Source organism: Polyodon spathula, chromosome 2 (genome assembly GCF_017654505.1).
Source record: "Polyodon spathula isolate WHYD16114869_AA chromosome 2, ASM1765450v1, whole genome shotgun sequence".
NCBI lineage: Eukaryota > Metazoa > Chordata > Actinopteri > Acipenseriformes > Polyodontidae > Polyodon > Polyodon spathula.
Window position 1 is genome coordinate 98,744,294 of NC_054535.1, and position 15,551 is coordinate 98,759,844.

Sequence of the window (15,551 nt, forward strand, 5' to 3'; positions counted from 1 at the left end):
AGGATAATTAAACTATGGCAAATCACAGCAATGATTTATGCTGTTGACTTTGGATACCAGTATCTCCACCTACTCATCAGCTCAACTGGTCAGACATTACTCAGAGGATACAGGGAATTAAAAATGCCCTTCGCTTTTAAAGCAGAAGTATATTCACATCGTATCTTCTTTCACAGAATATTTTCATTTAGTGGTTTTACTCACCCTCTTCCTTAGTTTTCCATGTTTTACTGTTACTCCAGCTACTCCACTTCCAAAAATGCTCTGCAGATGCACAACGAGTGCGGACGCTGTAGGATGTGTCTGGATACAACTGCTTTACAGTGACATTAGACAGTGCATTTGCTTCTTGGCCAGGTAAAGTAAAATTCCTCTTAAAAAACAATAAATAAATAAATAAATAATAAATATGAACAAGTTTTAAAGTAGTAGAAAATGTGTATTTAATTTATTTACTGCAATTTGGGAGTTCAGGGTTTTGTAATGTCCTTCCAAGTACATTATACAAGCTCCACCAATATAAATGGAAGCATACAGGCTGAATATGTTGCTGTCTCCCAACAACATGAAACAAATCTTCTGTAAAGCCATACAATTAAGTCTATTCAATTGATTCAAACAGGGTTATATCTAAATAACAATGTTTTTTTATCATATTTCTGCAGACAGAAATTACTAAAAGACTAATATGAACTGTGGGATGTTTGATTTTTTTTTATATATACATTTAATAATTATTTAAGCAGCAGCAGTGTTTAGATCCACCTATTTCTGAACAGTGGGGCACAACTCTGGCTCATGACATTCATTCCAGTCTGGGTTTTTGACTTAATCAGGTCCTACATTAAAATGGACCATTCGCAGATGCAATGTACTAAGGACCTCCTTGGAATAAAGACCCTCAAACTTCAAAATTGAGGGCCAGACTTGTGCACCACTGGTTTAGATCAATTTATATCTCAGTGTGTTTATACAAACATGCACACGAAACATGTCTCAAATGGAAACGCATGGTTGAGCTGGTTAAGAGAGGAGCTTAATAACAAAAACCATGCCAACATTACTTTTTTGAACAAAACTTGAGATACACATTAAGTTTTATACAGTAAAACCACATTGTCCTTGAAGACAGCATCAACTTACCAGTTCTTTCTCCTTATTGTTAGTTATAATCTCAAACTGACAGAGATTGGTCATATTTTTGTAACTCACTCCCCAGGACAAGGATAGCTCAGTTTCTCTAGAGCCAATATAACACACCACCACCTTACTGGGCCTATATGGATACACTTAAGGAAAAAAAGATAGTGTTTGTTAGCTTGGATAAACTGCATCAGCCAGTGAAATCTTTCAAATAATCATCTTACTCTTTGCTGCTAATGCTTACAATCTTTATGGTACTTGCCACAGTAAAGGTGCATGGTCATTTTAGTTTGCTCATTCCATGTTTTTAACATCATTTCTCATGGCTTTTACCCATCTGTCATTTATCAGCTCCATTATCTTTCTATCGGTCTGAATTATATGTGCCTTAATGTGTGCCAAGAGGAAATGTAAGTCACCCACACATTTTCATCAGGTATTTCAGAAAGCTTATCAGCATAAAAATGCTTTAACATTTGGGTTACATTTTACTTTATTATAACTGTTTAAATTCCAATAGTTGCAAGACGGAGAAAAGATCAATTCATGATTCCAGATAATATTTTGTCATTGCCCCTTTAAAACTCCCTTATACAGGAAACTTAAAATCACATTCTTACATTTTAATTGTGTTATCAACATTGATTTAATTCTTGCCATGCAGAAAAATGTTTGCATTCGCTTTGTCAGACGTGTTGTATGTTTGCTACAGCAAATGTGTGTTACATTTTGGGGAAGTGTCATAAAGATAGGGGCTTGATGCACTCCAAGAGGATTTACCTCTACAATTCAGCAATGGCTTATCCCAGCAGGGTTCAGTTGTTAAAAACAGCCGCTAAGCCAACAGAAATGTAACCTTTGCTCTTAGCATAGAACAAAAACTTAGTACCGGTATTGGAGACCATACCCAAGATTACATTCTTCAAATGACATTTTACATTTTTTCTTTCCACATCCCTCTTTACTTTTGTGACCATTCTGAGCATCTCCATTGCAATTTTCCTTTTTTGTATGTTCTGTGTTTAGGTGACCTGAATTCAGGAGTTACTTTGTTCTAGTTGCCTGCCATATGTAACCCTGGCTAGAAGTAAGAGTCAGCGTAATTTTCTAAATGATTAATATAGGTTAGCTAAACAGAGGTTTTTACATGCTTCAAGGTGCCAGCCTACCCTAGACCAGGGGATGGCAATCGACAGCCCACAGACAGGTAGTGTCTGGCCCACGGAGGCCTCCTTGGCAGGGCTGCAACTTCATATATAGTAGCGGTAGGGCTAACACAATGAACTGTATACTGTTCACATAATGTTTCCTGTGTTGTCCCGCTGGTGTGAGCGGGTGTGTGATGCGAGTCTGTGTTGCAGGCTAATCTCTCACAAGCAGCCTACCTGCATGTCCGTTTTGTGTGTGTGTGTGTGAACCCCCACTACATTATATTTCTTGCCACTATGCTGTCGCAAGTGACGCTGAATCAGCTAGGCTGGTCAGTAAAACATTGAATCCTTTTGTATGGAGAATCTCAGTAGCTAAGGCTCATGGTTCATCAACTGATTCAGATTCAGTTGTATTGAGTTTGCCCACTGATGATGATAAACAAACTACAAGTTAGGTGCCTGCTGATATGAAAAACAGTGAGTTTTGGCCCCCTACTGTATTCTGGATGAATGGCATCCCTTCTAAAGTGTCTCTATGTGAGCAGAAAGAAATGTATAGTAACAATGTGTACAGATCCAGAACTATTGTACATGGTGCAGAAGTAACCCTGACACAAATTAAAACATAATCCTCTTGTTAATTGTGTATGTAATATGTGCCAAAGCAAGTCATCAGTGACTGGGCTCAGACCTTGTCCTGCATGCAGTCATTTGGCTAAACACTGTAGAATCTTGTTTGAATGCAATGATTATGTAGGTGTTTCTTTCTCTCATTTAAATGTAAACCCAAAAAGATATTAAGAGGATTGAATGCATGAGTTGTGAAAGGGTCACTTAGTAAAATGGGCGCATCTGGGAAAATTAGAATGTGAGGAAGGTGTCCCTACTAAGTGTGTACAAGTGTCTTGTAGGTACGAAGTCAAGGCCATGGCGACTCGCACCTGTGATGCGAGACGATGGATTCGAGAGCCTATTGTGTTCGCTGAGCCAACCTGAGTTGAACCTGAGACCGAAGTAGAGTCCTGCTGGGAGCGAGCTGAAACCCCGGACACGGATTGGAGAATTTAAAATGAAATGTATTAATGCAATAATATGTGTTATAATCTTTTGTAGTGTTTGTATAATCTTTTAGTTTGGAAAATTATGTAAATGTGTAATCAAATGTAATGTTTAATGCTGCTCTAATCAATAATTGTGAAAATCATGCATTCTTTGGGTATAAAATGATGCAGTAAGAAACTGGTATAAAATAATGCAGTAAGAAACTGGTATAATTTGATACATAGCCAGCTTTTGGGCAGTGGCCAGTTTTTAGGCGGTTTCTTATCAAGATGGGCTTGATTCCCAGAATTGAATGCAAAGTTTCTGCAGCACCCTTTTTAGTCAAAGAAAATGTTGTTAAATGTTGAAATAAGGTTTAATATGCTTGCTTTTGCTATAAACTATTTGTGCGTGTAAGACCATATGCTTAACACTGCCTGTTATAATAATATACATGAAATTATTTCTCGTCAAGATAGGTTCGCATTTAAAATAGTTAATAATCGTGTTCTATAGGGAGTAAACTGTCTAGTTTGACTCTGAGTTAAAAGATGATGCAGCAGAAAGGGATGCTGTTTGAAATATAAAATAAGAACCTTCAACAAATAATAAAAAGTAACTTTAAGAAAAAGAATAGAAGATGGGTTTTAAGAAGGTAAAACTTTATAACTTGCTGTTAGCCTGTCTTAAAGTCACGCCAGAAAGTGGAGGGATAGTTGGCATGAAGAGCGGAGTTCTCTTATCAAACAGCGTCAAGGTTAGAGAGTGTCTTCTCACCATAGAAAATTGGAAAAAACCTTGTTTATCGCTGGAAATTGGAAAGCTAAGTGCACAGCTAGCAAACCGGTTTTAGCTGGTTTGTGTGCCACTGAAAAAAATAGGAGGTCGTCCGCAGTTCAGCTGAGTTCATCTAACTGTTCTATGTGTATTCTTAGCAGCTTGAACTTAGCTAAAACTACTGAATTCGTGCTGTTGGAAAGCTTATGGGATAGTATTACACTTGTGCCCTATAATATCTGTTAAGCACATGCCTGTAAAGAGAGAAGGAAAACTAATTTGAAGAATAGTATGGCATGAGGGAATATATTATTAGACATTAATACATTTAATCATAACTAATAGTGTTGTATATATTTCAGACAACATTCATATATTCAAAATAACATTATTCCCTTTGCCTGCACATATGAAATAAAGGAACAGCAAGGGTCCTGTGGGGACAACAAAAGTCCAGTGAACTTTGTTTCACCTAGCTTTTTAGATAGAGCAGGGGTCGAGAGATGAGCGGGTGAGATCATGACACAAAATTGCTGACACAAGGCTCTAAATTTTTAGGCTGTTGTGTGCCAAAAATATAAGGTTGGACTTGATAAAGATTCTCCATGTATTCCTATGGAGACAAGTCCTATAAAAACTCACACTTTTCGCAAAAGGGTACCACAATCCAGACCTTTGCTTGGCAGGGTGAAGTGGTCCATCACTTGCAGATCTCCACCAGACTGATTACTTTGTTCACGCTACTTTTCCTTATAATAGGAGGTAAACATATTACTAACATTGTTATATCTTACATGTATTGTTTGTATTGCTATAAGGTTTTGAAACTATGTTTTGGTTTTAAGAGTGTTATATTGAATGAAACTGAAATGTAGAAGTGGGTGCTTGTAGACCGCGTGTATTGGAATTTGGTGGTCTGATCAACCTACCTTTTTCCAAATATTAAAAGCATTTTAATAAACCGAAGGAGCATTGCTCCGATTCGTAAAACTTAAAATGAATGAGTCTTGAGTGTATTTCTTTCCGATTAAATAAAAGGTTATATGAACATACTTGCAGCTCGTCCAGTGCTCAAACATAAACCACTAGGAGTTTATAACATCTCTGTCCTCCTAACGTCTCCCCTGAGTTAAGAGTGTGTGCAGAGTGAACAGAAAATAAATAAGACCGAATAAAAAGAGTACGTGAAAATCAGCGAAACGCAGCAGACGTGGCAATGCAGAAAATTAAGTGTTTTGCAATATTGATTCCAAAGTGCTTGTATATCAGGTTTTACAACGACATATTGTATTAAATTTAAGTCTCGCTATGGTACTGGAACAGTCAGGAATGAAGACTAACATTAAAACAAATTCAAAAGTAGCACATATTTTAATTTTAAATTCTTGATTGCGTTTTGTTCATTGCGTTTCACTTATGCCTGGCTATGGTATGGAACCCTCACACACAGGAACGCAGAATAACTTTTTTTTTTTTTTTTTGCACTTTCCTTTTGCGATCAAAAACATCAGGTGCGGGTGACTTGACAGCGATAACAATCCTCCATAAGATGATTTCCATTACATGAGAGTAGATGTTAAACATCATGCTGATTTGAACTCGGCTCTCACCAAGATAAGCACCAACTAAGACATAGCTTTGCAGTAAACTAATGTGATCCATCTGCATCTCCATCCACTTGCATTGTTTTCCATCTGATGATGCAGATATCCCTCTGTCTGTCTGGTGTTGATTACTGAAGTGTAATGCTGGCTCCAGGGATAAGCTTATTTTCCTCCCCAGCGCATCAGCACACACAACGGCTGCGATGCTGGCTCCGGGGATCACTCCAGTGCGGTCTCCCCAGCGCATCATCATAACAACCGTCTGGATTGAGCTAAGTAGGGTACATCTCTGGGGTCTTCAAGTGGGCACCTTCCATCCTTGCTGTTTCGTCGACTAGCCCACAACACCTCAAGAGGGCTCAACAGTGATTCTGGCATCCCAGCATCACCCCCCTCCATCCCAAACTCAGCTCAGCACAGCTTACTTGTCCGTACATCAACGCTGTTTTCTTTCTATTGTGCTTGAGATCCCCATCCAGAATCTTTCCATCTCAACCACTGCCAGTTGCTGCTCCTTTCTGCTGCTTCAGATAAGTTCTTCACTGTTTTTGATGCAACTCTTGGCCACTGAACCCGACATCTCTGAGAAACCAGGTTGTAGAGTGTGCCACAAATCCTCGACAACCCACCTCCACTGGGTAAACCCAGACTCTCCATCCTCACTGTTCCGCTTCAGCAGCTAGTTGAGCATACCGAAGTTTCTTCCTCTCATACACCTCATCCACAGTATCCTGTTAACTCTATCAGATGAGCAAGGTGTGCTGATCCAGACCACAAGACAAAGGTTAGTGGTGGCAATCTCATGTGGAAAAAATAAGCCATTGACCAACATCTGCCAGCATCATCCAGTCTCTAGCAGTTTCCAGTTGTCCTGGGTGAGGCTTGGTTTTAACACCTTTTCTTGGTGGTTGCTCTCCTGGACGGAGGAATATTGTTTTTTGTGTGTAACGCTTTGATGGATCTGGTGGCAACTTATTGGTCAGGTTACGCTTGTCTTCCAATGCTAAGCCAAACATCGCAGCACCTGGTCATGGCGCCAAGTAAACCGTCCTTAACTAAGACCCACCTTACATCCTGTCAAAATGTGCCTGAATGTTGCAGGTGATGAACACAAAGGACACGGGATCTTCAACCACCCAGAGGTTTAGGTTCTGTGGTGATGGGAGAACATCATATGATGATCTGATGAGGAAACTGATCCTGCTCTTTTCCATTGTCCATAGGTCTTGCCAGCCGATCTTGCGTTGTTCTACACTCTCCCATCTCATCCATTCTCCCTGCTTGGCCTGGGAAATGGCCTTTACACACCTGATCCTCTTCTCCTGCTTTTGCACCTTGTTGATTACGAGCTTCCTCCATTGAGCTGGGGTTGCCTTGTGCCATGTAGGAGGAGCTGAACTGAGACCAAGACCTCCTTTTCCATGCTGAACTTGCCCCATAATATCTCCGATTTAAAGGGCAGCCATAGCATCTTCCACAGCATTCTTTGTCGCCTATTTTCTTCCAGTTTTCAACATAGGTGCTGCCTCTCTTACGCACTTGTCGCGTGAATCTACTAATGTCATTTCCAGTCTGACTTAGGCGTACTTAAACTCCTCGGTTAGAGCAGAGATTGCTAGCTGAAGTATTCCTTTAGCATAAAGTCCCACTCTGCTGAAGCAGCATGGAACTCCCAAACATTTCCTGATGTATGAACTGATTAAAGCTTCCAGCTTCTCAACTGCTGTCAAGGAAACCACGTACACAGTGAGTGGCCACAGCAGACTTGGCAGTAGACCAAATTGAAAGCACCAGAGTTTCAGTTTGCCCAGTAAAGCACTGCTGTCTATGCTCTTCAACCCTTCCACTGCTTGTTGTCTAACTTTTCCCACACGAACTGTGTCCTTTAGATCCCCGTCGTACCATCTCCCTAAACTTTTTATCTACTACTTTACCTTGAATTATAGAGATGCTCCTTGATTTAGTGGGCTTGAATTGCATTCATGCCCATTCAATGTTATTGGTTAATTTGCCCAATAATCAATTAGTGCAGGGTACTGTTGTAGTCATGGTTGTCATGTCATCCATTTATGCTCAAATTGGTGGTAGTCGCATTCCAGAAACCAAGCGCTCTCTTCCCACTACCCATTTTGATGCCCTTATAATTACTTCCATTGCCATGGTAAAAGCCAGTGGAAAAATGGTACATCCTGCCATTATTCCAACTTCCAGGCAATGCCACGTAGTGCTGAATTCTGAAGTTGAAAAACAAAAATTGTAAATCTCCAAAGTAGGCTTTCACTAAATTTGTTATTGTCATTGGCACGCTAAAAAAATCAAATGCTGCCCAAAGTTCATGTGGCACTGAACCATATGCATTAGCCAAATCCAGGAATGTCATAAGAACATAAGAACATAAGAAAGTTTACAAACGAGAGGAGGCCATTCGGCCCATCTTGCTCGTTTGGTTGTTAGTAGCTTATTGATCCCAAAATCTCATCAAGCAGCTTCTTGAAGGATCCCAGGGTGTCAGCTTCAACAACATTACTGGGGAGTTGATTCCAGACCCTCACCATTCTCTGTGTAAAAAAGTGTCTCCTATTTTCTGTTCTGAATGCCCCTTTGTCTAATCTCCATTTGTGACCCCTGGTCCTTGTTTCTTTTTTCAGGCTGAAAAAGTCCCTTGGGTCGACACTGTCAATACCTTTTAGAATTTTGAATGCTTGAATTAGGTCGCCACGTAGTCTTCTTTGTTCAAGACTGAACAGATTCAATTCTTTTAGCCTGTCTGCATATGACATGCCTTTTAAGCCCGGAATAATTCTGGTCGCTCTTCTTTGCACTCTTTCTAGAGCAGCAATATCTTTTTTATAGCGAGGTGACCAGAACTGCACACAATATTCAAGATGAGGTCTTACTAGTGCATTGTACAGTTTAAACATTACTTCCTTTGATTTAAATTCAACACTTTTCACAATGTATCCGAGCATCTTGTTAGCCTTTTTTATAGCTTCCCCACATTGTCTAGATGAAGACATTTCTGAGTCAACAAAAACTCCTAGGTCTTTTTCATAGATTCCTTCTCCAATTTCAGTATCTCTCATATGATATTTATAATGTACATTTTTATTTCCTGCGTGCAGTACCTTACACTTTTCTCTATTAAATGTCATTTGCCATGTGTCTGCCCAGTTCTGAATCTTGTCTAGATCATTTTGAATGACCTTTGCTGCTGCAACAGTGTTTGCCACTCCTCCTATTTTTGTGTCATCTGCAAATTTAACAAGTTTGCTTACTATACCAGAATCTAAATCATTAATGTAGATTAGGAATAGCAGAGGACCTAATACTGATCCCTGTGGTACACCGCTGGTTACCACACTCCATTCTGAGGTTTTTCCTCTAATCAGTACTTTCTGTTTTCTACATGTTAACCACTCCCTAATCCATGTACATGTGTTTCCTTGAATCCCAACTGCGTTCAGTTTGAGAATTAATCTTTTGTGCGGGACTTTGTCAAAAGCTTTCTGGAAATCTAAATAAACCATGTCATATGCTTTGCAATTATCCATTATCGATGTTGCATCCTCAAAAAAATCAAGCAAGTTAGTTAGACACGATCTCCCTTTCCTAAAACCATGTTGACTGTCTCCCAGGACCCTGTTACCATATAGGTAATTTTCCATTTTGGATCTTATTATAGTTTCCATAAGTTTGCATATAATAGAAGTCAGGCTTACTGGTCTGTAGTTACCTGGTTCAGTTTTGTTTCCCTTTTTGTGGATCGGTATTACGTTTGCAATTTTCCAGTCTGTCGGTACCACCCCTGTGTCAAGAGACTGCTGCATGATCTTGGTTAGCGGTTTGTAAATTACTTCTTTCATTTCTTTGAGTACTACTGGGAGGATCTCATCCGGCCCAGGGGATTTGTTTATTTTAAGAGCTCCTAGTCCCTTTAACACTTCTGCCTCAGTTATGCTAAAGTTATTTAAAACTGGATAGGAACTGGATGACATGTGGGGCATGTTGTCAGTATCTTCCTTTGTAAAAACTTGTGAAAAGTAATCATTTAATATATTTGCTATTTTTTTTTCTTCATCTACGATTTTGCCATTTGTATCTCTTAAACATTTAATCTCCTCTTTGAATGTTCTCTTGCTGTTGTAATATTGGAAAAACATTTTGGAATTGGTTTTAGCTCCCTTAGCAATGTTCATTTCTATTTCTCTCTTGGCCTTTCTAACTTCCTTTTTGACTTGCGTTTGCAGTTCTGTGTACTCTTTCTGCGTACTTTCTTTTTGGTCCTTTTTTAATGCTCTGTAAAGTGCCTTTTTTCGAGAATATTTTTTTTAATTGATCTATTAAACCATTTTGGCAATTTAGTTTTACATTTAGATTTGTCTACTTTAGGGATGTAATTGTTTTGCGCCTCTAGTACTACATTTTTGAACAACAACCATCCTTCTTCTGTGGGTGTTTTCTCTATTTTACTCCAATCTACTTCTGTTAGTCTCTGTTTCATACCTTCATAGTTTGCTTTTCTAAAATTGTAAACCTTAGCTTTAGTCATTACTTTTGGGGATTTAAAAAACACTTCAAATGAGACCATGTTGTGGTCTGAGTTTGCCAGTGGTTCTCTGACCTCTGTTTTAGTTATTCTATCTTCGTTATTTGAAAAGACTAAATCAAGGCATGCCTCCCCTCTAGTCGGTGCCTTGACAAATTGTGTTAGGAAGCAGTCATTTGTCATTTCCGCCATTTCTATTTCATCCTTTGTGCTACCCACCGGGTTTTCCCATTTTATTTGGGGGAAGTTGAAATCCTCCATTAGTATGGCTTCTCCTTTGCTATACGCATTTCTAACGTCATTGTATAACAGATTATTTTGCTCACCGTCTGAATCTGGTGGTCTATAGCATGCTCCTATTATTAGGCCCTTTGAATTTTTGTCCGTTATTCTGACCCATATTGATTCTGTTTTATTTTCTTTGTCCAGGTTTAACACCTGGGCTTCAAGACTGTTTCTTATGTATAGCGCTACCCCTCCTACTCTTCTGTCCTGCCTGTCTTTCCTATACAGCGTATATCCACAAATATTATATTCATCCCCATCACTCTCAGACAACCACGTTTCTGTAACACCTATCACATCATAAATGCTTCTGAACCTGCTCTTAAACTAGAAAGGAAGGGGGGAGAAATCAACAAAAAAACAGAAGGGAGACCGCATCAAAACAAGAACAACAACAACAACTCAGGTAAGACAACCATTAAATGTATTTATCTAAATGCTAGAAGTATCAGAAACTAAATTCTAGAACTTGAAGCTACTGCACTAACAGGTAACTATGAAGTGATAGGTATGGAGCTCCTTCCTCTCCTTTTTTGCTGATTGAATTTGTTGCCAGATCACGCTGATGTGTTCTAAGCATCCTGGGAAACCTGGAATGCCTGCTTTTTGTACCGAAGTGTCGATGAAGTAGTTCTTTAATAAGTAGGTTGACAATCTCTGAGCAAAAATGCTGAAGAAAATCTTGCCTTTTACGCTTAATAGGGAAATAGGACGAAACTGACTGATGCTTGTAGAATCTTTTTATTTTGGTATAAAAAGACATCACCTGCTCGGCGCCATGCTCTTGGTACAACCTATTTTCATAAATTTCCACAGGATTCATAGAACTCCTGAAGCACTCTTGTACACTTTGTATGGAACTCCATTAGGCCCTGGTGATGATGAAGCCCTTGCTTTTTTCACAGCTTGTTCTACTTATTTCCATTTAGGTGCACAGTCCTCCATTTGGTATTCGGGTGGATTGATAGGTGGGATGGCTGAAGGAATCGACATAGGCTCCTGCCTTTTTGAGTCTGTATGTGTTTCCTCCAAATATCTCTCCAGCTCAAAATTAGATGATTTTAGTGTGTCATTTCTCTCACTGATTACAAATTTGAATGGGTCTTTATAAAGTTAGCTCTCGCACGCTCCTTTTTGTAGTGTTTCCGTAGGAGCTCAGCTCTGCACAATGCTGCAAGCTTATCTTTTATGATCCTTTGTAAGAGATTGAGTTCCTCCTTCTGACTTTGTTCTGCTCTTCTCCATTGCTTCCTCAGCTGTCTCCTTTCTCTAACTAAACGTTCAATCTTCTGCTGCCGCCTAGACTTTCCAGGAATAGTTTGTTCTTTTTCCTTCCTTTTTTCAATTCCAAACCTCTCACTTCAATATGCGTAGATGATGTTCCCAAATATATCCAGCTTCTTTTTAACCTTTCCATTTAACCTTTCCAAAGTAAAACAGAGATCCGTGTTTACTGTGTCCCACACAGTTTTCTCACAAGCTCTTGGCCATTTAACTCCAGGCTTGTGCCTGTTGAGGTTCTTTTCTCTCTAATGCTGGTTTGTCTGACCGGGTTCACAAGGATCATTGGTTCATCACTAGTTGTATCCACGCAAGTCCTCCTTATGTCTATGACAGGGGTGCTGATATCCTGCGAACTGTGGTTTGCTTCCTGTTGCTGGATTTCATTCCGACTGACTTCGTAAGAAGTACTGATCAATGAGAGGCCCTTGACTCTTCTCCCTCAAGCATTTCATTCTTCCTTGATGAATCTTCAAACCCCTGACCGTTGTCGCCTTGCTCCAGCCACAGACACAAACCTGGAGTTCCATGTCTGTTAACTGCAGATCTTGAACTAGTCTTTTGTGAAGTATTCTCCATTCTCATATCCGTTTCCGTTCCTACGTCATTACCGTGTTATCCAATGTTGAGTCATCTTCCACCCCCGCTCTCGCAGACTCTAGGGGTATTTTTCATCAGGTGTGGGTGACTTGACAGCGATAACAGTCCTCCATAAATGTATGTGCCCCTCATTATTTTGTGGAAATACCAAAATCGCACAATATGTCACTCAAATGTGACAAATGTGGGGGTGGGCACTGGTTGAACAGCTGACATTTCACTTTCAACATATCAGAATGTTAAAGTAAACTAACTTGTCTCAATAGATGCAACACAGGTGCCAAATTATGTTTACTGATATGTATTTGGAGTTTACCGGACACACTATCACAATTGTTACTTTACTCCTTTTTGATTTGTTTTCAGCTGGCTGCAGCTTTTTTTATTATTATTATTGGATGAGCCCCCCCCCATCAAGTAACAGACATTGATACATTTGGTGGTATATGCAGGTAAAGATTATTGATGCAGCATTGCTGCTGGGAATGCAGTTAAACTTAAAGCCGATATGGTCCAGGGTGCATGGCACATCAAAAATACAGCAGCAGCCATACACAGGTTATTAAAATGTGCCGTCTGCCCTGGACTATGATGTTAATGATCAAAATACATAGAAATTGTTCAGTACATGTTCTCTATGCCATGAGCCATACAGCAACACATTTGTAGAGCTCATTTTTAGAGGGCGTCGGGGGGGGGGGGCGGACGGACGGACGGACGGACGATGTAAGTGGCCTGCAGGTTGAATTAAAGAAATTTAATTGCCGACCCCTGCCCTAGACATATAGCTAAGTAAACAATTTGACTTTACCTCTGATATACAGGTTCAGTGAGTAACTGATCTATTTCACTTTACCTCTGGTATACAGGTTCAGCGTGTAACTAGTCTCGACTTCTCCCAAAGGATTTTTAGCCTTCAACAGGAATTCATACATTTGGTGGCCGTTGATCACAGGAAAGCTGCACTTGTATTTATCACCATTGGGATCAGCATCATCATTAGCCTTAGGACATGAAACTTAAAAAGGTCTTTTGCACGTTCTGGTATGTTTTGTTAACGATTGTTTTCTTTTTAATTGTTAATGGTAAACCAAATATGACACATTGTCACGCCTTACAAAAGTTTCAAAGTATACCAAAGGACTGATCACAAAAGTGAAAACAAAACAAAAAAAACAAAAAAAAAAAAAAAAAAAAAGGTCAATCTTAGACATTTGAACCCAAACATGTAAACCTAAATCATGAAATAAAATGCATACTTTGTGCATTACATGACAAAACGACAAGGCATTTCCTACTGATTATCAGAACATGTTGTGACAGACACTACCTTTCTCTGAGTGTGTAGAACGTTTTATGCTTTCCTAATAACATGGTTTGTCTACCAGGGCTCCAGTGGCAGTCAATATTCTGCAAGTCACGTGTTTCACACTCTAGCTGTTGATCATCTGGTGGATCTGTAAACAAAAGATTTAGTGTGAGTGATCATATTACTAGCGGATCTCCAGAGATTTTTGGTGAATCTTGGGGCAAATCTGAACAAGCACCGACACATAAGCATAGCATAGTTTAAACAGGGTTGATTGTGCATTTTAAAAATATAATTGCTGACAACAAACACATACAAAGAAAAATTACATTAATTCCAAAAAGTAGACGGCTCTAATATCTGTACTCTGGCGTCCATACCTCAGTAACCAGAGCAACAAGCTTCCTCAACGTGTTGGTTTGTATTGTGTACAGCGATTTTGTGCTTGGTGGTTTCGACGGATCGTTTTGTGGATCGAGTTACTAAAAATGGGGGAGAGCCTTCTGTGCCTTCCAGTAGTACTGATTTGGATGAATATATTCCAGTTTCAAAGAAGGCAAAGTTGGTACTAAAGCGTAACATATTAATGAAATATGGGAGCTGGAATTTGCTGTTATTTTTGGTTCCACGAGCGGCTGTGGGAGAATGTTTTCAGCACCTGCAGTCGAAAAAGTGTGGAAAGCTTTCTGATCAAATTCTCGAAGCTCAGCTTTTTTTTGCTGTAACAGCTTTTGAGTCTGAGCTGGAAAAACTGCCCAAACCAAAGCATGCAAAGTTCGCAATAAACTTTAGGCAAGTGTGCTTTTTTTATACCACCGCGTTTAGTTTTTCAGAAAACAAAAACGGGACACATTTGTCTACTTGACTAAGATTCTTTCATTTTAAATGTGATTTCTATCGGACATGTCACAAAAATTCACAGCAGCTTTCACAACTTTCTTTTCCTCAGATCTCAAGTATTGTAGTGTGCATGGGGGAACGCAACAGCAGGGCTGGTAGGTGACGTAATCACACACAGAGACATGCTCCTTGCAAAGGAGCCAGCTCCTTTGTACAGCAGTATCAGCGTTATACTTTAATGCAAGAGATCCCGGGTTCACGGCCGTCCTCCACCTGTGTGTGGCCTGCCTCACCCTGTGTGATGCGCCTGCCTGCGTTAACAGAGTATCTCTGCATTGATGTTAGTAGGGGGATGCAGGTACCCCGGCACAAATGTGTTGGACTGTAGCCTGGTGAGCAAATCCATGGCAGACTTGAGGCTGGCAGAGGAGAGTGTAGTGTGCACGGGGGAAGGCGTCAGCAGGGCTGGTAGGTGACGTAATCACGCACAGAGACATGAGCCTGATATACGTTCCTTGCAAGGGAGACGGCTCTTTTGTACAGCGGTATCGGTGCTATGCTTTAGTGCGAGAGGCCCTGGGTTCGCGCCCGCCCTCCGCCTGTATGTGAATTGCCTTGTCCTGTGTGATGCGCCTGCCTGCGTTAACTGAGATCTCTACAGTATTTTTCATCCTTTCTTAGTTGAAAATGGTTACATGGTTGCATTCTATTTTTTTTTTTCATTGCTACCTTAACATATTGGTCACCACTAGTTTGAAGCCAGATAATCCCTCCCCCATCACAAGCCGATCCATTTCTGACCTTAGCCAATCAGCAGCATGGCAGCAACATTTTTTTGTTACATAGCAACTAACTAGCAAATCATAGCCACCCATACTTCGCTGTGCATTTGGGACTTGAGTTACAGAAGCCTGGAAACTGTTAACTTTACTTTGAACAGGACCGGCGTCTATTTTGTTCATAATGGCAGAAAA

At 40.0% G+C, this 15,551-nt stretch overlaps 1 protein-coding gene across 1 annotated transcript in view; it reads right to left on the reverse strand.

The window, feature by feature from the left end:
* The window catches only part of LOC121327294 (leukemia inhibitory factor receptor-like), a 56,812-nt gene that overhangs the window by 11,457 nt on the left and 29,804 nt on the right, over window positions 1-15,551 (reverse strand). Inside the window, exons 8-12 of the mRNA XM_041271238.1 lie at window positions 13,759-13,885; window positions 13,655-13,662; window positions 13,285-13,446; window positions 1,144-1,289; window positions 205-373 (exon numbers count right to left, since the gene is read on the reverse strand). Of these exons, the coding sequence (XP_041127172.1) occupies window positions 205-373; window positions 1,144-1,289; window positions 13,285-13,446; window positions 13,655-13,662; window positions 13,759-13,885 (612 nt within the window). The remainder of the gene's footprint in view (window positions 1-204; window positions 374-1,143; window positions 1,290-13,284; window positions 13,447-13,654; window positions 13,663-13,758; window positions 13,886-15,551) is intronic.